General features: G+C 45.5%; 1 protein-coding gene across 1 annotated transcript in view; it reads left to right on the top strand.

Moving 5' to 3' along the window:
* The first annotated feature begins 1,093 nt into the window (after positions 1–1,093).
* rnf213b (ring finger protein 213b) overlaps positions 1,094–24,247 on the top strand; it is an 83,991-nt gene continuing 60,837 nt past the window's right edge. Inside the window, 30 exon segments of the mRNA XM_045723416.1 lie at positions 1,094–1,362; positions 1,834–2,096; positions 3,096–3,850; positions 4,012–4,167; positions 4,309–4,478; positions 4,574–4,848; positions 4,972–5,219; positions 5,321–5,527; positions 5,790–5,997; positions 6,105–6,160; positions 6,243–6,408; positions 6,933–7,094; positions 7,216–7,314; positions 9,387–9,515; positions 9,725–9,890; positions 10,155–10,322; positions 12,970–13,119; positions 13,282–13,910; positions 14,081–14,240; positions 14,444–14,661; positions 14,810–14,953; positions 15,040–15,192; positions 15,324–16,680; positions 16,778–16,962; positions 17,099–17,257; positions 17,375–21,214; positions 21,326–21,462; positions 21,563–21,661; positions 22,163–22,281; positions 22,392–22,694. Of these exon segments, the coding sequence (XP_045579372.1) occupies positions 1,938–2,096; positions 3,096–3,850; positions 4,012–4,167; positions 4,309–4,478; positions 4,574–4,848; positions 4,972–5,219; positions 5,321–5,527; positions 5,790–5,997; positions 6,105–6,160; positions 6,243–6,408; positions 6,933–7,094; positions 7,216–7,314; positions 9,387–9,515; positions 9,725–9,890; positions 10,155–10,322; positions 12,970–13,119; positions 13,282–13,910; positions 14,081–14,240; positions 14,444–14,661; positions 14,810–14,953; positions 15,040–15,192; positions 15,324–16,680; positions 16,778–16,962; positions 17,099–17,257; positions 17,375–21,214; positions 21,326–21,462; positions 21,563–21,661; positions 22,163–22,281; positions 22,392–22,694 (10,777 nt within the window). The 5' untranslated portion in view covers positions 1,094–1,362; positions 1,834–1,937.

Below are 24,247 nucleotides of genomic sequence, written 5' to 3'. Positions count from 1 at the left end.
ATCGGATGCCTTAGGAGACCTCTACAAGGAATTCAATGCCCTGAAGGAGCGCCTGGGGGAGCTGACCACCAAGTTTGAGGGCGTTGAGGCATTCGTGGATGACGCGAGGGCAGGAAGAAGCCCTTCCCAGAGAAGAGCAGAGACCCGCCCACTGACACCAGATGAGGAGAACCAGAGCACCATGCTGACTGGAACTGGAGAGGGAACCGGTACCAGCACTGGTACTAGATCACAGGGACGCAGGAACCGGGTGGTGGTCCGGAGAGTCAAGATACCTGCTGATGGTGCCCAGGTCTAAGGGATTGGACTGTGACCACAAACTTAAATACTCTCTCCACCTTAAACTCAGTGGTGAAAATGACACTCATTCTCTCTAAGCACTAAAGAATTTTAAAAACAATGAACTGGCTATACAGTAAAAATGTAATGCTTTCCCCTTTCCGTCAATGGACTCAAGTTGTGGGAGACAAGTTATAAATATTATTTAGCTATTTCTAATTTTTACACAAAATGTTGGTGAGAATGTGAACCTATGGATGAATCTGATAACCTTTTTGTCGATAGGTGGCGCCACAATGTGTCCAATGACAATATTACAAGTTTGTGCCTTGCTTCAATGGGGTTTCCTGTGAGGGCTTGATTGATCATTTGATATTTTACAGTACAGTCATATGTCATGTGTTGTTTTTATCAGATTATTGTCTTATTCTACTATTGTATTGGCCTATCATCACAGTTTCACATCTGCATATGAATGATATTATTGATATAATTACTTTTAATCTGCAAATTATATAAATCATTAGCCTATTGAGCTATTCTTCAAAGGATGAAGTTACCCCTAGGCACAGATCTGGAATCAGCATTTTACCTGAAAATAGGCATAGGCCTACATGTATTAGGGGTGCCAAGCATATCCTAGATCAGCTGCTTATTGCAGACATAATAAAGGTCTTCTGGTGAAGTTACGGTTGAATGAGTGTTAAATAATGACAAACATTTACAGAAAAAGCGCTTTAATGAATGCGTGTAAATCATAGTGGGCGTGACTGAATATGTTTAGGTTTCTAGTTTGGAAAAAACACAGGCTCAGTTGGTAAGAAATGAAACTGAAAGGCAAAACATAAGGGACTGTCGTACACTGACCTACCCGCTTTAAATGAAGATAACTTTATGTTCACATGTCCAGTTAAACATGTAAGATGTTTCGCGACGATCCCTCGAGTTAGGTAAAGGGTGGAGTTTATGAATGTTGGCTGGTGAGTGTTAGAAGGTATTGGCAAATGTATCCTACTTTAGTGGTTGTATTGATGCAACGGACAGATGTCTGAATAGTATTATAACAGAGAACACATTTGTCAGGTAAGGAAGTGCCGCCTGTTTTCTCACAGCTTTTTCTAGTTGTAGGCTGTGATGTTACCGTTTATTAGAAATATTCAAAAAATGTTTTTGTATATAAAGAGACGGTCAATTGTTAGACAAGTTAAATACGCATGTAACTAGTAAATCTTTAGAGGGAAATACTATATTTTTATGACATTTTAAATAAGTAACCAAGCAATTTCTTAGGAAAGAACTCCCATACTCATAACTGGGAGATGAATAGTCATAAACAGAGAAATCGAGGAAACAGAAATTTGGCAACTTCACTCTGACAAACTGATTGAGGAAGTAATTTTACTGCAGCTGTATATGGGGCGGGGCAGCAACGGCAGCGCAGTTGTTGCTGTTTTGCCTGTTCCCTAAAATCTCTAAACACAGTAAGTTTCTTTCTGAAGTAGTTAGATATTGCTTCCATTAGAACATTTAATTTGTATTATTCTCCATCTGTAGTGAGAGATTAAGAGAGTGTCTTTAACGTCCAAACCTACCAGAGAGGATACACAACATACAGAGCAATATATCCCGGCCTTGTGGGCTGGCCAGCAGCTCTGCAGATGGAGCTTGGTTCAGGTGACAGTCCCCAAGGAGACCATGGGTCCTTGTCCCAGCAGTGCCGTGGCCCTGGGGTGCCAACAGGGACACATCGGCACAACATGGAGGTAACTGCTGAGAAGGACACTGTCACTAAGAGACCCAAGACAGAGGGACAGCAGGTGACACATGACCACCAACCACCTTTCATTTTTACATTTACATCATTTAGCAGATGCTCTTATCCAGATTTATACACTTTGTTCTGTTGGAATTTAGAATTCCCAAATCAAAGCTTTTGATCCAGGCCGGCGGAGATACAATCTTCGGCAAAATCATTCGCAAGGAGATTCCTGCAAAAATATTATTTGAAGATGAAAAATTCTATATGTGTAGGGAAGTATTTAAACACTTGCTTAGGTCCAACCTCTGATCTTTCCAAGCATTTTTTATATGCTAAAACAGGATAAACATTTTAAGAAAAAGTGGATACATTTCTGTACTTTTTCCTGTACTGGTCCCCCGTGGGAATCAAACCCACAGCCAGCAGCATACCACCCTGCATCCCACTGCTGGCTTGCTTCTGAAGCTAAGCAGGGTTGGTCCCTGTCAGTCCCTGGATGGGAGACCAGATGCTGCTGGAAGTGGTGTTGGAGGGCCAGTAAGAGGTACTCTTTCCTCTGGTCTAAAAAATATCACATTGTCCCAGGGCAGTGGTTGGCGACATTGCCCAGTGTAGGGTGTTGTCTTTCGGATGGGATGTTAAACGGATGTCCTGACTCTCTGAGGTCATTAAAGATCCCATGGCACTTATCGTAAGAGTAGGGGTGTTAACCCCGGTGTCCTGGCTAAATTCCCAAGCTGTCCTTCATACCATCATGGTCACCTAATCACCCCCAACTTACAATTGGCTCATTCATCCCCTTCCCTGTAACTATTCCCCAGGTTGTTGCTGTAAATGAGAATGTGTTCTCAGTCAACTTACCTGGTAAAATAATGGTTGTAAGCGCTGTGCTCTGCCACACGGGACCCCGTGCGCCTATGTCTTTCATTGTACAGTCATTAACAATAAAATGAATGAAACAATTTGGGAAACAGTACATATTGTCCTGATTTAAAAGAGAAACTGACATACCTAATCATTGTCATGGCTCATTGCTGACTTTTTTTGTTGTCAACAGGGCCAAGCAAAGTCCCCCAGGAGAGATCAGGATATGAAGAAGAAGACAAGGAGAGGTAACAGAAGAAAAAATAAAGGAATGAAAAATCAAGCTGACAGGGATCCTCAGACTCCGAGTACACTGGAAAAAGGGGAGATGCAGACCCAAACCGACCAGGTGTGTCAAACCTTGGAAACACAGACACAAGAACACGACCAAGACCAAGATCACCAAGCTGAAACCAGTCAACAACAGGACCAGTCCATGCATCAGACTAATGATACAAAACCAACACATGTCAAGGATGCTAAGAGAGTTCAGGTCCAGACTCAAACAAATAAACCTAAAGGCAAGAACCGGGCGACTCAGACCCATATAGTTGTTCAGAACACACAGCAGACACAGACAGAACCCTCTGATTCCACTCAGCCAATGACAGATGAACATGCTGACACCACTCAGCCAATGAATGAGCAAACACAGAACAGTGATGGAGCAGGCAGTGAAGGAGCAGCATCAGAACCACCTAAGAGGGAGAATCCAAACTCTACCGAAGAGGTAAAGAGTAAGCCCGAATCAGAGAAAGGGCTACAACATTCAGGAGAAAGCTCAGGGAGTCCCACAGCCTGCCAGGTAAAAAATGGAGTCAAATTAACTACCAAGTCTTATGCAGAAGCTGCAGCGGAAAATAAAATCAAGACTCAGAAGAGTTCGAAGGAGCTGAGTCCTCAGACTTCAAATCAATGCAAAAAGGATTCCAAGAGTAGAGGATGTCGGTAAGCTGGCAATAAGCTTATGGCATGCTGTTATTACCTGAGTACAATGAGTAACATAACACATGACGCGACACATAACAAGTATACTGTTATTACTTCTTTATTACTGTAACTAGTCACTCAACATTTTCGGTCTTCTTTTATTTTCTCTCCTTCATCAGAGAGCGGTCCCCAGTAAGGATTCCTCCTGGGATTCCTATGTTCACCTTTCATATCTATGCTGTGCTGGACAAAAAGTTCAGATTCAACCAAGAATATGACATGCTGTTGTTATGTCACCAAGGTGTCACTTATGCGCTTGAAATGACTCATTTCGTGTGAGTATGAATACTTTTCTCCTTACTGGTGATGTTGGATTGATGAGAATATTTTACTGTTTATCGGCTACATAAACCACACAATACACACACAGCGATAATTATCATTGTTTGTAAATTTGTTTTTAATTTATTCTTTAGAGGTCTATGTCGGCAAGGCTATCTAATAGAAGCAAGTCTCTCAGTACCGGAAAGCTCAATACGCAGGGGACAAATGTTGACTTACCAATATCAGGTGCAGCAAAGGCAGAAAGAGATTGTGGAGATGGCCACAAGGAATATTCAAATTCCAAATGATTCACAAGTAAAGCGTAAGAGGAAAACATTTTATATCTATTTTTAGAAGTTAACGATGACCTTGTATGTTACATTGAGTATGATACTGATTATTTTCCATTGTTTCCAGAGTTGCACCTTTATGAGGGTCATATTCATCGGCTGGAGTCATGGTGGTCCGTCCAAGGGTGGATAGATGTGTTCCAATCAAAAATAAAGGGTATGGCTGATGCCTGGCAAGCCTCTGCCCATCTACTATTAGACCACATTTTACAGAAATGGGATCCACCCAACCAGGAGAGCACTGTGCAGTTTGCTCAGCTCTTGCATCATTTCCAGAGGAGTTACTCATCAGCTGTTCAACAGGTGGTCTACCCAGGACATTTCAAACCCCCTTTGGTTAAGGTGAGTTGGACATTTACAGTGTGTAATGATATTGTAATGGCATTTCAAGAAAAAAGTATGACCATTAGATCCAATAGCACACATTCAACGTTTTCTTTATTTTCCTTTTTTTTTGGAATAAAGGTGTCAGAGTTGATTTCTGAGCATTTGCTGCAGCTGTTGCATGCTGAGTCCCAGGGAACATCGCAGAAGAGCCAGACTGTCAACAACCCTCTAGTGTTTGGCTTCTCTTTGTTCAGAGTCTGCCAAGCTTGTCAGATAGATCTTGGGGTGAAGGGCTGGGCAGAACTATGCTGCCTAGTATCCTCACACACTGCACTTGACAGCAGAAACATAGAGGAATTTAGAAATGTCTTCTCTTTTCCACAAAAGTGAGTTTCAGATGTTATGTTTATATTGTGTTGTTTGATTACAGCAACCCTGTCTATATGTCGGATGAAATCGGTTCATCTGTCTTTCTTTGTCTCCACAGCCTTGTGATTGGTATGATCAACAACTGCGTACAGAGGCTGGTCTCAGAGCTTCCCCTGCTCATTCCTCTACTGCACACGCTCAGACATTCGGGAGCAGACGCTGGCAGGCTTGGTCCTACTATAGAGGAGATGAACTGGGCAGGGCTTGAAAATGTTGAGTTCAACAACTTCAGAGAGAGGATCAGAAGCTTTTCTGACAAAAGAAGGTTTGTCCAATTGTCCCTCAAAGTGTCTCAAAACCCTATTTGAGTCGTCCACAATGTGCTTTTTAAAATCTGTATTGTGAATAATTGTATCATTGTGGAGTGAAATTTAACCAAAAATATTAATATTTCTAACTCTGCATATATGTGTTCAATTAGACTATTATTCCAGTTAGTTCACATTTCTTCTTTTTCTCAGGAGAAAAACTTTACAGTACATTGACCTCAAACATGCATAACATTGATGACACTTTCCTCTTTGCAGGATGATGCTCACTTTGATCCAGAATCACATTTCTGTGGCTAAAGAGATGCCTCTGGTTTGGACCAGCTGGCTGTCCCTGGTGGCCTTTGAGGACCTTCCGAAATTCTCCACCCTGAAGAGCATACCTCCAGAACACATGATCCAGAGCCTGCTGTACAGGCTTCAACAGTATGGGGAGAATACTGATGTCAAAACACAAAATGTAGAGGTAAGTTATGGATGATTAATGTCTGATAAGATTACTCAGTTAAAGAGTAGTGCTATTGTGATGGATCTTTAAATATTCATTTGTGACATTATTATTTCAACTTCCAGGTTACTCAAGAGATCCTGTGCTTTGTACTGGAGAAAGTTGAAGAGGAGAAGGAAAGGTATTGGAATTTGAGATCTGTGAGCGTGAGTCCTTTGAGTGTTATATTATTCTGCTATTGTATGTGTGGCTTTTGTTTATAGGCTAGCAGATTCTGGGTATGTGGACTCCATCCTCTTGAGTTGCATCAGTGTTCTGAAGAGCACTTGCCGGATGGCGCGACTTGTCCCGTTCTACAAGGCAGCAGTGCTATCCTTCCAACTAGTGCTGAAAGCGGCTGAAATTCTGGATGCTGCACTTACAAACAAGGTAGTTGTTGATCTGGTAATTTGCTGTTGTTCTATTTATACCCCCTTTTTCTCCTCAATTTCATGATATCCAATTGGTACTTACAGTCTTGTCCCATCGCAGCAACTACCGTACGGACCCAGGAGACGCGAAGGTCGAGAGCCACGCGTCCTCTGAAACACGACCCTGCCAAGCCGCACTGCTTCTTGACACACTGCTTTCTTAACCCGGAAGCCATCCGCACCAATGTGTCGGAGGAAACACCGTACAATTAGCGACCGTGTCAGCGTGCATGCGCCCGGCCTGCCACAGGAGTCGCTAGAGCGCAATGCGGCAAGGACATCCAAACCCTCCCCTAACCCAGACGAGGCTGGGGCAATTGTGCGCTGCCTCATGGGTCTCTCGGTCACGGCCGGCTGCGACACAGCCCGGGATCGAACCTGGGTCTGTAGTGACGCCTTAGACCACTGCTCCACTCGGGAAGCCGTCGCTGTTGTTCTTTGAGCTCCAATAGTACGCCTAATGGTGTGTGTGTTCCTCCCCAGACTCCGGATGTTGAGGAGAGGAGACCTAAGCAGTTCCAGCTATCTGACAAGCTTGGGGACGTGCTGCAACATCTCAGCCAGTGGAGAGACAATCTTTTTCAGAATGCTCTCCTGAAACAAGGTCCTCAGTCCAAATCCCTCAGCTACCCCAAAGAAATAGAGGTACTGTAGCCAAACTAGCAGACATACAAGACCTTAGCAGACAATATTTGTTCCCAGACGTACACAGTTTTCTGTTAATTATAAACCTGTTTGTATGTGTATGTTCACCTTGTGTTGGTAGATGTGGGATGCCTTCCTGAGGGTAGAATGCTCTCTGCAGAGTGTGTCAGCCCAGTGGAGGTCCAGCCTGGACAGAGACCTGAGGAAGAGGATCTCTAGGGTGAGTGTATAGGCCTACAGACCAGGTCATACATTCAGGAAACCTAGGAGAGTTTTGAGATTTGATTAGCTGGACACAATTGGTCAGATTCACTCGGACACAAATCAAGCATAGTCCTGGACTAAAGAGCACATTCAATGTTCTTTATTGAGCATTATTTTTAGTCTAGGATTAGGCTCAATCTGTGTCAGGTAAACCGGCTGTGTCTTTCCTACTATGCGGTGCCTTTTCTGTCCCCAGGAAATATCACTTCTTATTTAAAGTAAAATGTAGATTCTAAAAGGCTTTAAATATAAGGTCAGGTGTCCTTTACCATAACAACTCCAAAATATGAATAAGCTAAAATGATTGTTCCATGTATGCATGGTGTTGAAATATCGTTAATAATCATTAAGTCTGATTAAGACGAATGTACCAATGTAACAATGGATGTGGAAAATGCTTTTTACATTGTAGAACCAGTTTATTGGTTGTAATTGCCAAATTGGGTAATTGTATGGTCCTGGGGGCCAAGTGCTTATATTATTTAGGCCCACCTGTTTGAGCTCTTGTTAGACAGATTCCATTTGGTTTCTCAAGGGGAACCAGGCTGTACAGTCTTGCCCTCTACCTGTGTCCATTCAGATAGGACAAGTTAAGCCTGCTACAGAGACTATTTCATTTGGGCTATTGCCTGTGTATATTTGGTACACCCTATTATTCCTATTATCCACCCTGTTAGGATAATGCAATAACTATGGGATTATGCACCTAAAACGGGCGGCAGGTAGCCTAGTGGTTAGGGCGTTGGGCCAGTAACAGAAAGGTTGCTGGATTGAATCCCCGAGCTGACAAGGTAAAAATCTGTAATTTTGTCCCTGAGCAAGGCAGTTAACCCACTGTTCCCCGGGCGCCAAAGACATGGATGTCGATTATGGCAGCCCCTGCACCTCTCTGATTCAGAGGGGTTGGGTTAAATGCGGAAGACACATTTCAGTTGAATGCATTCAGTTGTACAACTGACTAGGTATCCCCCTTTCCCAATGTACTTTGTATGATTTGGCTCTTTCACCATTGGATCACCAAGACCCGTAAATAAATCTACACTCTGTGCAAGTAAACCTGCCTTCTGCTGATTTCATGTCCTACTGACTGGTACAAGGTTCATATTTTACAATTACATAGGCTAGTCAAAATGTGTTGTAGACAAAATAATGAAAAGGGCTGTCTGGTAGCCTCAATAAATAGACAAAGATTTGTAGTTGAACAAGTCCTTGCATTAAAAACAAAATGTTTACTTGACTTGAAAACTTGTGACTCGACTTGACTTGACTTGCTCTTAGAATGCACGACTTGGACTTGACTCGAGTCTTGACCCGATCTACTTGGGACTCGACTTGAGACTCGAGACTTGCTTGTGACTTGAATAATTGTGACTTTGTCCCACCTCTGCTATTTAATAGTCCTAGTTAAAAAAAGGTTTATTATTGTATTTAACATTTTCTGTGTCCCTGATAACACTTTCCACCCAGTTAGTTTGTAGTAATTCTCCTTTAGAAAACAGCCCCTTCCCACAATGACATCACATTTAGGAAGTGTCATAATTTGTTTGGTGGGAAAACAATGGTGCAAAGCTAAGTAAATATAAACACTCGGTTTTATCTATTTTTCCATGTTTCATGATGCTAGTCTGTTTGTCTCACTCATACATTTCCACCCTGTTAGGCTAAATTATATAGACAATGTATCACATTTTAAAATGTTAAAATATATTTAATATAGACGTTAAAACCCTCTTCATGTATTTACCATTATTCTAGCGTAATCTCAATCACCCACAAAGCTATGGATTATTTAGACTCCAAATTTCCACCCTATTATCAACCCTGTTAGGATAATGCAATAACTATGGGATTATGCACCTAAAACGGATTTAATCGCCTGAGCTTGACCAATGTATTATTCTGAAAGTCAAACATGTCCTTTTTTGGTAGAATACAAAGAAAATTACAAATATATATACCCCCCCACATAGTATAAATAACCCAGCCCTATATCCCCCTGAGGTCAATCATTTTCTCTTTGCTCCACAGGCCAGTGATATGGACAAGGTGGTGGTGTGCTGCCTTGAGACATCAGTGGAAGCTATTGGGAAGAGCCATGCCACCATAAAGACCTGCTTTCAGGAACTGTGTCGCTCTGCCATCAAGACCATCTGTCAGGTTAGTGGCATCCATCTTAACAAAAGCTGACTGGAAGACTTATCAGAATTATCATTACTAGTGAGTGAGTGAATGAGTGAGCCAGAAATTGAGTGAGCGAATAAGTGAGTGAGGGAGAAATTGAGTGAGTGAGCGAGTGAGTAAGTGAGTGAATGAATGAGTGTGAACATGATCATGATTGTTATTGATGAGTTATTTCTAATTTTCAGGATGGGAAAGAGGGGGACCTTATGCGAATGCTGTCCCCCCTGGCTAAGTTGCTCCCCCCCTCTGTCCTGTCTTCCATCGTGGTTGAGTCAGCGGCCCGGTTTGAGAACGACCCTGTTGGTCACCTGCTGGACCCCCAGTCTTCCCTCAGCCACCTCCTGTCTCATGGTACAACTCCTGTCTCAATCAATCAGTCTGAATAGTCATAGTTACAATATGTTCACTAGTGTAATCTTATCTATTGATATGTACCAGAGGTATTGTAGCTTACTAGCTCACCATGGTTTATATATGCTTATTGCTTACATATCTTAGTGTTTTTGACATGATTATTTATGACAGTAAGTTTTACCCTTATTTTTAGAGATCCTGCTTTAAATGTTTATACAGGTAGCTGATGTTTATACTTACAGATACCTGACTCTTTTCCAGGGGACTGGAAAGTGAACCAGGTGGATGCTGAGGCTGGTGAGGTGATTGGAGGCTGTCGGAGTGCCCTGGCCTCCCTGGTAGAGGCTCTGTGTCTGGGTCATGTACCTGTGGGACATCTTCAGACCACCCTGAAATACAGAGAGCAGTTCAAACAGATCTACCGCCAGTGTAAGTGCCATCATATCTCTCAATACATGGACTTAGATGATGGTAATGGATTTCCCAAAGTTCAATGTTCTCAGCATGTTACCTAACAGCCAACCATAGAAGAAAGAAAATCTATCTCTCCATGAATGAAAATTATGTGCAAACATCGCAGAATGATCTCTGAGTTGAGTTCTGCAGGTGCTAAGGTTTTTTCACTTTGTTCCACCTGGCATGTTCTTTTGCTGGTATCATGTTTTAAGGTATGACCCAGGTGCAGACAGTGTTGAAAAAACAAGGCAAACAACATGTCAAGGCAGGCAGGGGTCAATAATCCATAGAGGCTGTAAGGTACAGGACAACAGGCGGACTCATGGTCAGGTCAGGCAGAGGTCGGTAATCCAGAGTAGTGGGGCAAAGGTACAGGACGGCAGGCAGGCTCAGGGTCAGGAATGGTCAAAACCGGGAAACTAGAAAACAGGGACTATAGCAAAGACAGGAGCAAGGGAAACAGGAGACAAAGGGCTGTGAGACATGGTTTTAATTCTAGACACAGGAAAGGTAGGAAGTATACGGAGGGTACGGGGCAACAGAGGACGAACAGCAGAGGGGCTAATGATCTTGGTGCGGGGGGAAAGGTCTCGGCTTCCGGGGGTGTAGCCGCGGGGCTATAGCGGCATGCCAGCGCATCTGGCTTGACCATCTTGGATACCGGTCGGTGCTGCGGAAGCAAAGTGGCCCGGGCCTTACTGAACCCCTCTCGGAGGTCCTGGTACTCTGCGGGGCTGGGGGAGTGTTCTGGGGCAATTTCCAAGCCCCCAGGAAGATGTCCTTGGGCAGGCAGAGCTGACTTCAGGCAATGAGTGTGGCAGAATGGGCTCCAGCCCACGGTGGCACCAGTAGACCAGTCAATCGAAGGATTGTGTCGCTGGAGCCAAGAGAATCCCAATACCACGGGAATCTGCGAAGACTCAATTAGCAGGAATTGGATCGTCTCGCTGTGGTTCCCCGACACTCGTAGGTTGATGGGGGTGGTATGGTGGGTGACCCGGCCTATAGAGAGCCCGTCCAGCGCTCTAACATCCATGGGAATGGAGAGGGGTTGAGTGGGGATGCCCAGCTCGGACACCAGGGTAACGTCCTTAAGACTCATATCGGCCCCCGAGTCGATGAGTATCTGGAGAGACTTGGACTGGTCACCCCACAGCAGGGTGGCATGGAGAGGGGGGCGAGTAAAGGGAGAAATAAAATTATCTTTAAGACTCACCAGAGTACTCATTCCTACAAATGAGCTAGATGTCTTGAAGGGACAGGTAGACACAAAATGGCCGGCAGTACCGCAATACAGACAACTCTGGGTGTCAAGTCTGCGTACGCGTTCGGCTGGAGACAGCCTAACCCTGCCAAGGCTGCATCGGCTCAGGAAAAGGTGAATCGGCAGCCTTTGGAAGCTTTTGGAGGAACTCGGGTAAGCTCGGATCCTCTTGGGGTCTTAGACGCCGGGGACTTCCGGAGTTCATCAGATGCTAGGTGGGGTCCTTGAGTGAGCAATTGGGACCGCAATCAGACCTCTTCTCGTAGCTGACCATCGATCCGGATGGTTAAAGCGATGAGTGAGTCGAGATCCATCATTAGTTCCCTGTCCTTTACTTCCTCCTTTACTTCCTCCGATAATCCGTGCAGGAATGTGTAGAACAGCGCTTCCGGGTTCCAGGCACCCTCCGCTGCTGGTGTGCGGAAATCCACCTCATAGTCTGCCAGACTGAGGGAGTCCTGCCAAAGCATCCGGGCAGCATCTCTCCCGAACACCGGAGCCTCAAACATTTTTCACCTCCGCCACAAATTCCTCCAGACTGAAGGATATGGCTGACTGTTGTTCCCAAACGGCCGTAGCCCAGGCGAGGGTCCTCCCGGACATCAGCGTGATGAGGTACGCTATCTTAGAGCGGTCAGAGGGGAAGGAGGAAGGCTGCAGCTCCATGACGAGGGAATACTGAGCGAGAAACACTTACCGTTACTGTCGTGGTAGGCTGCCTAGTAGACAACCCACGGAATTGCTCCCGCAAAGCGTCCAATGCTAGGTCGTGACGTTCGGCCACGGCCTGGAACCCTTCCATCAGACTGCGAAGCAACTCCTCGTGCCTACAAATGGCAGCTCCTTGGGAGGAGATGGCGTTGCGGAGCTGGTCCAAGTTTGCTGGGTCAGTCATGGCCAGTTCGTACTATCACATTTTAAGGTATGACCCAGGAGCAGACAGTGTTGAAGAAAATGAAAGTTTATTCCTTGAACAGGGGCAGACAAACGACAGGTCAAGGCAGGCAGGGGTCAATAATCCATAGAGGGTGTAAGGTACAGGACAGCAGGTGGGCTCATGGTCAGGCAGAGGTCGGTAATCCAAAGTAGTGGGGCAAAGGTACAGGATGGCAGTAAGGGTCAGGAATGGTCAAAACCGGGAAACTAGAAAACAGGGACTATAGCAAAGACAGGAGCAAGGGGAAAACGCTTGTAGGTGTGAACAAACAAAACGAACTGGAACAGACAGACATAAAACACAGGTATAAGTACCTAGGGGATAATGGGGAAGATGGGCAACACCTGGAGGGGGGTGAAGACAAGCACAAGGACAGGTGAAACAGATCAGTGCGTGACAGCTGGTCTGGTCTTCCACAGATAAGATAAATGCTAAGCTGGAGAATGTTCCTGCTGATGCTGAGGTGATCCTGGCTCAAAGAGAGAAAGACCTCCAGGCCTTCTACCAGCAACGCGAGCATGTAGACACACTCATCAAGATGATGGGCAAGGTCTCAGAGAACATCACAGGTGAGAAACAATGTCTCAGCAATAGAATGTAATAAGATATTGTACAGATGCAAAGTCATCTCAAAAGAAAAAAGTAATCAGAGAGAGAATGGTTGGCTAAGGTATTCTCTCAGCTATGGATGTAGTACAGTATGATTCAACATGTTTATCTCTTTTCACCAGCTCCAGAGATCTCCACTCTGGAAGACCAACACAGAGCTGACCTCCAAGCAGTGAGCCTGAACAGGCTGGTGGTGGTCCAGCCCTGCTGTATGGAGAAGGGGGATGAGCAGCAGACATCCCCAGGGCTGGTTCTGTGGTATAGCGCTAACCAAGGGGTTCTGAAGATGGCCAGGGAGATGCACGAGCTGGGTGACAGTAACCTGCTGCTTCGCTCCTGGGTGGACGGGTCTTTAGAGGTAGCCAATGAAGACCTTACTAGACCTATCCCTGTACCAATGACCCTAACACAGGTCTGCGACATAATCTGGAAACCCCGGTTGAGTGGCTTCTGTCAGCTAGGCCTTAGGATTGCTATGTCGCTTGCCACCTTTGAGGAGATCGACCAGGCACTGAACGCATCAGGGGACCAGGGAGAGGGGTTTCAGATGAGGAGGGAGCTGGGGCTGATGTCTGGGAGGCTGCAGGGGTACCAGGAACTGGAACAAGGCTGGGTGGAGGTCAGGCTGGGCCAGATCCAGGAGTATCGTCAGGTCCATCAGGCAGTAGCCTCGGCCAGTGCAGTCCTGAGGATCGCTGAGAGGATGGATCTTAGAGGAGACTTCAGTGAGATCCGCAGTCTCACCCAATTGGTAATAAAGCAGTCTCTTTATCATAGAGGTTTCATAATGGTGTTGTTAATATGAAATAGTGTTGTTAATGTTTATGATTGCAATTTCTGCCAGAAGGTGTATACTACTTTACCTTCTCTATTCTATAACAGTTCTATACTTTGTAATTAATTGTGTCATGTAACATACAGGAGGATGACTCGTTCAAGAGGATGGTCCTGGGGTCGCTCAGTGATGACCTCATCCGTGCCAAGCAGCAGCTGTCCATGGTCACCCCACAGCACACTGCATGTCTAGAGGTGTTCCTAGACAGCCATACTCTGGTCCGCTGGGTCCAGGACCAACTCCGTAGTAAGACACTGGCCAACACTGTTGTCCAACAACACGGTCCAACACCACGGTCCAACACCACTGTCCAGCACCATGATCCAACACCACTGTCCATTTCAGCCATTATGGTTGGCCATTCAGCAATTATGGTTGAGCTTGGCATTCAAAGGGGACTTAATCTAAGTTGAAAGTCTCTTCTTTTACTGTTTATTTTCATTGAACAGATATGAGTGACGTGAAAGTGTTTGTGGACCTGGCCTCCATCTCGGCTGGAGAGAATGACACAGAGATCGACCGAGTGGCCTGTTTCCATGATGCGGTGATGGGCTACAGTCCCTTGCTCTACTCTCTCTCCCCCAGGGCTGGGTTTGAGGAGTTCATGATCTCTGCTAGACAGGTGTGGGACACCCTACAAAGAGACAAGAGACTCCCTGCCAAATTGGTGATTACTTTCTCTCCATTCTTTGAATTTAATATTAAAGGTACTTTGTCCTGTTTTTGGGGAGACCTAAGGTGACTGTTCTGTAATCCTTGGGTGTGTATAGTAACCATACCATGTTCACACTGACATACCGGTATGTGTATTCTAGAGGGACTCTAGTCGTTTGCTGGGCTGGCTGAAGGGACTGAGGGAGACCCATGGGTCTGTGGAGCAGTCCTCTCTCTCCCTGGCCTCAGCGATTAATGCACAGGGGGTGTACCACATGGGCTGGTCTGAGACACACACAGACAGGGTGAGTGGAATGTCTCAAATGAGCACAGATCTGACATCAATCAACAAGGAACCATGAAATACACGTCTTCTTCTTCATGTTTGTAGAGATGTTTGCAGAGCCTCCTGGTGGTCAGAGTGAGGAAGGACCATGAGGTGAAGAGCTATAACCTGGAGGAGCTACTGGAGCTGCAGAATAAGCTGATGCTCATGTCATCCAAAGGAGAGCATGGCAAGGAGCATGTCAACAGGTTCACCCAGGTCAGTTGATTTCAATGATGCCTTTACCATTCAGCCCTACTGTATCACAACAAGAACATAACAATAGCAACATGACAGATTTGTTTTCTGGTCTGAAAAGTTAATGAAATATTTAAACTCCCTGTCGCTAGGTGTTTGAGGGAGTTCAGAGACTGGGCTGCATCCTCCTCCAAATGCAGTCTACTGGCAACATGCTTTTCCGGGAGTGTCGAGCCCAGGTACAGTGTAGCCAGGAGAAGCAGCCATGCATCCAGGTCACGTTCTCCTCCCTGCGGTGTAAAGAGATGGTGTACAATGGGGAGGTGACAGAACAGCTCCAGTCCCTGTGTCGCTCCATGGAGACCTGCCATAAAGAATGGTGTGCTTTCATCAGCGAGAAACGTTCCCAATTCCACACACTGAACCACTACACATCTGAGCAGGTGGTTTACCTGTGCAGGTGGATCTACAGCGTGTGTAAGAGGCAGGCCTGTGTTCCTCAACAGGTGTGGCACCTGCTGTCTCCCATTAAGGCTGGGTGCACGCTGAATGATGTCAGAGAGGCCTTCGCCACGGTAACAGAGGTGTTGTCAGGGACACTGTCTGGCAATCCAGCAGTGTGGGAAGAGGATGATGAAGATGATTCTGGACGTTCTATGGCCTTTAGATCAATTGGACACAACGTTGACAAAAGATGGGGGTACAATGACGAAAATATCGAGAGCTATGTTGAAGAAGTGGGGGATATGATTGAGTTCTCAGATACTGAGGAAGATGAGGAGGTAAAAGAACTCTCATCTATGGCCCAGGGTGATGCAATGGAGGAGGAGGCTGAGGAAGGTCTGGAGGACCTGTGGAGGCGATTTAAAGAGGACATGCCAAAGTACCTCATACAGCATGTAGACATCGCTACTCTGGCTCGCTTCCTCTCCTGCCTCTCAGAAATGAACCAACAGGATGTCAAGAGGAAGCTGCCTCCTGCACTCCAAGAAGGGAAGCCCAACCTCGTCCTCTGCCCAGCCACAGAGGTCCTGAGCACCACTCTGTCCTTCTACATGGAGAGCCCAGAGCAGCCTCTGCCGTCCACTGATGAAGTTCTGGTCTGCAGAGAGGACACCACAGAGGAACAGGTGGAGATCTTCCTCAGTCGAGCCCTGGGCCGGGGCGATGGTGCCGTAGGGAGCCAGCAGAAGATCTACACCCTGGTCAACCCAGGCCTGCTGGGGTACGACGTCAGTGTGGCCGTTGGGGAGCTATTCGAGGACCTGGAGAGAAGTGCTGGCCCCCATTACCGCCTGGTGATGACCAGCTCAGTGATGCACCAGCACAGATACGTGCCCTCTTTCTTCAGCAACCACAAAGTACAGGCAGGAGTGGGCATCACGGCAGAGAATGCCAGAAGATATCTCCGTCACCACTTTACTGTTCCGTTCCAACACAGCTCTGTCTCACTCATCTATCCAGACAAACTGTCCGTTTGGGTTGTCTCGTCCACTCGCCCTGCAGTTGGTAAGGAAAATTATTGTAATATCTGTTACAAGAATGTACTTGTTTTATAAAAATGTTTACCTTATACTATATAGTGTTCTGTTATTTTTTGCAATAGGAAAATCCCTTTATGTGGACCGACTGTTTGAGAAGTTCCCGCAGACTTCAACCAAGGCCCAGCATGTTAGGATCAGACTGATAGAGCCACGGGTTGATCTAGACTCATTCATACAGACCCTGTCAGAGAGACTGGCACTGTTGAGAGAGCAGGACCTTGTGATGCTTCACATTGACACTGCTGCGGTAGGTCTACAGGTAGAGGTCTCTTTTCTATGTAATGATCGTGTATAAGGATGCATCAAACTGTCACTATTTGTGCACATAAAATCATGGTAATACTTTGCAGAGAATCAATGAAGCCGATTCTGTTGAATTTCAGGTTAATGCCGGTCTAGAAGAGTTCCTGTTCCACTTACTGGTTCTGGGATGCTTGAGTGACAACAAGGGAATGCTTTGGAGAAGAAATGTAGCTCATCTGATAGCAGTTGAGGTTCTGAGACCATACCCAACCCTTCAGAACCAACCACACACTAAGGAGGTAGGACTCACGACTACTGCTATTAATACTACCCAGACTTCTTTTGGAATATGATTTCCGTGGGTCTCATCTGTTTCTATCCTTCACATATGTAATGAGATCTTGTTTTTTCCATAGATGAGAGTTGGACTTCTTGACATTCTACCTACCATCCAATGCAGACCACCGAAGGAGGTGAAGAAGTTGTTGTTGACGAACCGGAGAACCTTGGACCCACTGATGGATGAGCAGGAGTTTGCCAGTGGAGGGATTCAGAGGCCTTATCAGTTCCTGAAACGATTCAACAGAAATGAGAACCTGGATCCATTTTATCACCGGGAAGGATCCAGAGAGGGGAATCCTATTGACTGTCTACATCACCTTCTGGCAAACTGTGGATTGAAAGATCCGTCATGGGCTGAGCTCAAAAACTTCACCTGGTTCCTAAATTTGCAGTTGAAAGACTGTGAGAAGTCAGTTTTCTGTGACCCAGACTTCCTTGGTGAACACCTGCGGGGTTTCAAGGGCTTCATCGTGAAATTCATGATCCGGATGGCACGGGATTTTGCTTCACCGTCTATGGACACTTCTGACCAGAGTCCCTCTCTGCTCCTTGATGACAACCAAGGAGATGACCTTCTGGCCCATTTGACCATTCGTAAGCGTTGGGAACGGGAGTCTCATCCATACATTTTCTTCAATGCGGACCACTTCTCGATGTCATTCCTGGGCTTTCATGTGATGAGAAGTCCTGGCGGAAACACTCTCAATGCAGTTGATCCTCAGAGCCATGCAGTGTTGATGGGAGATGTGATGACTCATGAACTTCTACAGGGCCTTCAGCGACAAGGGATCTCGCTCACTGAAGACTTTGACGGTTTGCCCAGAGCAGAAAAGATCAAGAGGATTTCACGTGTTGTTGGTGCCAAGAAAGGGATGATGAAGGGGACATTTGATCCAGACCCGACCTATGAGCTCACTGCTGATAACGTGATGAAGATGCTAGCCATTCACATGAGGTTCCGTTGTGGAATCCCCGTCATCATCATGGGAGAGACTGGCTGTGGGAAGACCCGATTGGTCCGTTTCCTCTGTGATCTCCAGAGGGAAGACAGAGAGGTAGAAAATATGAAGCTGGTAAAAGTGCATGGAGGAACTACAGCTGAGATGATCTACAGAAAGGTGAGGGAGGCAGAGAGACAGGCAGATATCAACCTGAAAACACACAAACTGGACACGGTTTTGTTTTTCGATGAAGCCAACACCACGGAATCCATCTTTGCTATAAAAGAAGTTCTGTGTGACAGAACTGTGCAAGGACAGCCCCTGAAGGCGAACACTGGCCTGAAGATAATCGCTGCCTGCAACCCTTATCGGAGGCACTCTCCTGAAATGGTGGAACGCTTGGAACATGCTGGGTTGGGATACAGAGTGAAGGCAGGAGAAACAGAAGACTGTCTTGGCAAAGTCCCTTTGAGGCAGCTAGTGTACCGGGTCCATCCACTGCCTCCTAGCATGGCTCCTTTGGTCTGGGACTTTGGCCAGTTGAGCAATTCCACTGAGCTCTCCTACATCAGACAGATTGTCCAGAAGCAAGCCAAGGATCATGATTTGCCTGTGGTGTGTGGCAATGTAATATCAGGTGTGTTGGCAGCCTCTCAAAATTACATGCGTAATCGAAAGAACGAGTGCAGTTTTGTGAGTCTGAGAGACGTGGAGAGGTCCATAAAGGTGCTAGTATGGTTTTACCACCATAGCAACGACCTGTTCCCTGATTCCAATGATTCCAGCATTCAGAGGACTTTGAAGTGCCTGGCACTTGCAGTGGGAGTGTGCTACTACCCATCTCTGGTTTCAAAGAAGCAGTACTTATCAGCTATCAGTCAACACTTCCCAGAACCGCTGAACACCCCAGAATCACTGCAGCAGGTGATTTCGTCATGTCAAGACTTCTTCCTCGAGAACATAGAGACAAGGGAGACAGTGGCCAAGAACATAGCGCTCAAAGAGAACGTGTTCCTCATGGTGGTCTGCATTGAGCTCAGGATTCCACTCTTTCTGGTTGGCAAACCAGGGAGCTCTAAGTCCCTGGCCAAGACTGTGGTTGCGGACGCCATGCAGGGCCAAGCGTCCCACTGTAGCCTCTTCCAGAAGCTCAAGCAGGTGCACATGGTCTCCTTCCAGTGCAGTCCTCACTCCAGCCCTGAGGGCATCATCGGAACTTTCAGGAACTGTGCCCGATTCCAGAAAGACAAAAACATGGATGAGTATGTGTCAGTGGTGGTGCTGGATGAGATTGGGTTAGCAGAAGACTCCCCACAGATGCCCTTGAAGACCCTTCATCCCCTCTTGGAGGATGGCTGCATTGACAATGACAGGCCAGACCCGTACATGAAGGTTGGGTTTGTTGGGATCTCAAACTGGGCTCTGGACCCGGCAAAGATGAACAGGGGGATCTTTGTGTCTCGGTGGGATCCGAGTGAGGATGAGCTGGTGGAAACAGCCAAAGGGATCTGCTCATCCTCCAACCCAATTCTTCTGAAAATCAAACACCTCTTTCCGCTGTTAGCGAAGGCCTTTTTGAATATTTGTAAAGAGACAGCGAAGAACCAGTTCTTTGGTCTCAGAGACTATTACAGTCTGGTGAAAATGCTTTTTGCCACAGTCAAATGTTCAGAAAAAGAACCAAACGACAGAGAGTTGGCAGAAGCCATCTTGCGTAACTTCAGTGGACAACCTGAAGACTTTGATCCTGTCATTTTCTTCCAAGATGTCTCCCAGAACCTCAGAGAAGTTCCCAGACCAAGCACTCTGCAAATGGTTGAACAAAATCTTGCCCGAGACAACAACCAAGAAAGCCGGTACCTCCTTCTTCTAACCACCAACAATGCAGCCCTCCATATCCTTCAGCAGCAAGTCTTTGCCAAGGCAGACTATGCATCCCCTGAGATTGTGTTTGGCTCAGGCTTTCCCAAGGATCAGGAATATGCCCAGATATGCCGAAATGTGAACCGGGTGAAGACCTGCATGGAAACAGGCCGTACTGTCATCCTTCTGAACCTACAGAACCTCTATGAGAGCCTGTACGATGCCTTGAACCAGTACTATGTCTACCTGAGTGGGCAGCAGTATGTGGATCTGGGGCTGGGGTCCCACAGGGTAAAGTGTCGTGTCCACAGGGACTTCAGGCTGGTGGTGATAGAGGACCAGATGAAGGTCTACACACAATTCCCAGTGCCACTCATCAACAGGCTGGAAAAACACAGGGTGGACAGAAGCACAGACCTGACTCCCTGGCAGCACAGGGTTCTGGCCAAACTCAAAGAGTGGGTGCAAGACTTCTCTGGCACTGTGGTGTCAGAAGATTTCCAGCTGTCTGATGTTTTTGTTGGTTTCCATGGGGATGCCTGTGCCAGTGCTCTCTTGCAGGCCCTGGAGAGTAGGGAGCATCAGAGGGATCAGGCTGTGGATCAGCAACACAAGGATGAAGGAGATGAGCCTCTGGGGGACGTGGAAGCAAATGAGACAGGTGAGCACAGACAGAAAGAAGGGGCTGATCCTTGTGTTATGGATATGGATGCTGATGATGAAGAGAAGAAGAACATTTCAATGGATGAGGCTGAGGATGATGTTCTCATGGAGGTGGTAGATGATCAAGATGGAGAACCGGCATGCACACCTACCAATAGCAAAGTAGATGATGATTACATGGCAATGGATGCGGACAAAGATTATGTGGAGACAGAAAACAGTCAGTCTAATGGGACAGATGAGGAAGAGAAGGTCTTTGAATCAGCCAAGAGTTTCCTGTTGAATTGTGCCACACCTGACTCAGTGCTAAGACTGAAGTATACAGACCTCGGAAATCAGGAGAAAGAAAGACTTCAGAAGATGTACTTTCATCATCAGCATAATCACTCACTAAGGGACTTCATGAAGAGCCACTTGTCGTCAGAGAACTCCAGCAAGTTTATTGAAGTAAGTAGAGTTACATAAAATTAGTTGTGAACTTATGAACCCAAATAATACCAGTACAGTTTATAGTACCAGTTTACTTCACCAACACTGTTTATTCTTCCATTTTGTAAGGTCACCACATTCTCCAGTTTGCTCACCAAATCTGACGTGCGAGGGTTGGCTCACGCTCTGGGCCTGCACACCCAAACTTTCCTCCTGCTGTCTCTTCACCAATTTGACACAGAGGTCTCCTTCTGCAGCAAGATACGGTACAACACCACTATATCTTAACACCACAAGTTATACACTTAGGTTTTTCTCTCTAGCTGTTTTCATCACTCTCACATTCTCTCTCCTTTACTGCTTTAGCGCCTTCCTACAAGATGCTGGTCCGTCCATCCGTATTCTGGTCGTTCAGATGGACATAGAGGACTCTCACTGTAGCGACGAGCTGATAGCATCAGCAAAGTACTTTTTTTTTGTATCTGATTTTGTTTGAGATGTTCTCAATTAGTAATCTTTTAACACTATGACCAATACTATGTTAAACGTTGGCCCCTTGTGGAAATTAGGTAAATTGCAACAACACAGCCTGCCTTCAACACATTGGATGCTTGCCCTTTGCTGGCCCCAGTCAACTTGACAACAAGAGACGGTCCAATAAGAAGGCTGCACCATTAGAATGCAATTTTGTGTGGGCCAAATCATTTTTGGGGCATTTTTTTTTTTTTTTACACTATCATTCCACTATTAATGTAGACATATTATGGACATTCTCTGAAATTACAATGCAAAAATATTTGTTATATTATACTGTTGGTCCTTTAAACAAAACAAAATTGGCAAATTATAATATTTGTTTAAAACTTAAGCTATGTGGTTAAAAATAGTGGGTCAATCCAGTGCTGAAGAGATAGAGTTGTTGCAATCCCTCAGTGAAACTAACCTTATCACACTGTGTGTGTCCAGATACTGCACTCTGAACTACCTGATAACGCTGGAGTCAGATCAGTCCTGTTATGTGGTCTTCATCACCAAGCTGTCCCGCATTCAGAGTGGAGGATCTCAGTACATTGGCTTCCAAGGAGGTGAGTTACAGTTTCCAGTCTGGCAAGGCTAATGTACAGTGATGTGCTGTTGACTATTGCATATATCCATTAATTAATATTTGTGTGTTTATGGTTTGTTTTGTTTCCAGGTGTCTGGCTTTCAGTGCACATTGATGACCTCAGGGACACAGAAGACATGAGCTTGAACTTGTCGGTTTTCTGCGGAATACCAATCAGCAAGCTTGTCCCACCTGCACAGTCAGATATAGAGACCTGTGAGTCTGTTAATGCCCAAGCAGAGACGGCACACCTGCACAGTTTATCCCTGGTGAGGTCCTGCATTCAGAAAGCAGTGGGTTTGCTCAGAGACCCCAATGACATAACTTCCAGGAGCATGCAGCGCATGAACATACTGCTGGGGCTTCTTGGAGAGAACCATGGAGAGATGGGAGGTAAATAGACAGTCCTTGACATTATTTTACTGCTCTTGAACTTCATTGCTCTTTATTGCTGTTTTTGATGTGATTCTCACATACAACCATCATGTTACTAAAGTATACAAACACAGTGGAAAACTACTGTCTGAGTGTACTGCATATACTGTACTACAGTGAAGTGAAAGGTTAGGGACAGATCAAAATTTACTGGGGGGCGCACAGTCGATTCCACGCAGGGCTACGGGCCAGAAGGTAAGGTTGAGGGTTCGCCGACCACAACTGACGAGCTAACTCTCCCTGCCTGTTTCATTACACTACAATCAGAGCCGGCTGCAGACCTTGATCAGCTAGGGGGAAATCCGATTTCCAACATTTTGATGTCATATTTATAATTATATTAAATAGATGCAACAAATTTTCCACCAACAGTTTTCTGTGCCAATGCACCACACAACCAATAAACAAAGCATACCAACTTCGGGCGCTTCAATATCATGGTTTGCGTTTTCAACACCACAATAAATAGACTGTCAACCTTGACAAACAGAAAATGCATCTCAATCAACTTGTTGGTGTTTTGTAACAGATGTCTCTTTCCATTCATCAATTGGCCGCTGCACATTTTGGATTGATTGATTTTATTTGCGAGTTAAAACAAGACATATATACACAAAGATGAGAAGTGACCGGGATTGCACAATACATTTGGGGACTTATTTCCATTGTGGTCCCTATTATTTACATGAATACATATACAATTACATAAATACAGACACATTAGAGATAGAGACAAAAAAATGCTTAACCTACAGAGTATGAGGGGAGGAGTTTTAGTACAATTCTTATAAGCTTGTTTGGTTGGTAGGTTATTCTTTAGATGTTTGGGGCTGCTGGTGATCCATGATGTGCAGGCATAATCAAAGTGACACTGGACTAGCACACTTGCCAGAGTCTTTATGTGTAGCGTATGCAAAACTTTACTTCCTATTTTTTGGGAGGGTACTTTCCTAAAACAATTATTGTCCACCTATATATAAAGTACCATTCAAAAGTTTGGACACACCTAGTCATTCAAGGGTTTTTCTTTATTTTTACTATTTCTACATTGTAGAATAGTGAAAACAAACTATTAAATAACACAAATCAAAATATACACTGCTCAAAAAAATAAAGGGAACACTTAAACAACACAATGGAACTCCAAGTCAATCACACTTCTGTGAAATCAAACTGTCCACTTAGGAAGCAACACTGATTGACAATACATTTCACATGCTGTTGTGCAAATGGAATAGACAACAGGTGGAAATTATAGGCAATTAGCAAGACACCCCCAATAAAGGAGTGGTTCTGCAGGTGGGGACCACAGACCACTTCTCAGTTCCTATGCTTCCCGGCTGATGTTTTGGTCACTTTTGAATGCTGGCGGTGCTTTCACTCTAGTGGTAGCATGAGACGGAGTCTACAACCCACACAAGTGGCTCAGGTAGTGCAGCTCATCCAGGATGGCACATCAATGCGAGCTGTGGCAAGAAGGTTTGCTGTGTCTGTCAGCGTAGTGTCCAGAG

The sequence above is a fragment of the Salmo salar genome, chromosome ssa01 (genome assembly GCF_905237065.1).
Source record: "Salmo salar chromosome ssa01, Ssal_v3.1, whole genome shotgun sequence".
NCBI classification, from domain to species: Eukaryota; Metazoa; Chordata; class Actinopteri; order Salmoniformes; family Salmonidae; genus Salmo; species Salmo salar.
The sequence above is the reverse complement of the archived record's forward strand: the minus strand, read 5'-3'. Positions and strand labels throughout refer to the sequence as shown.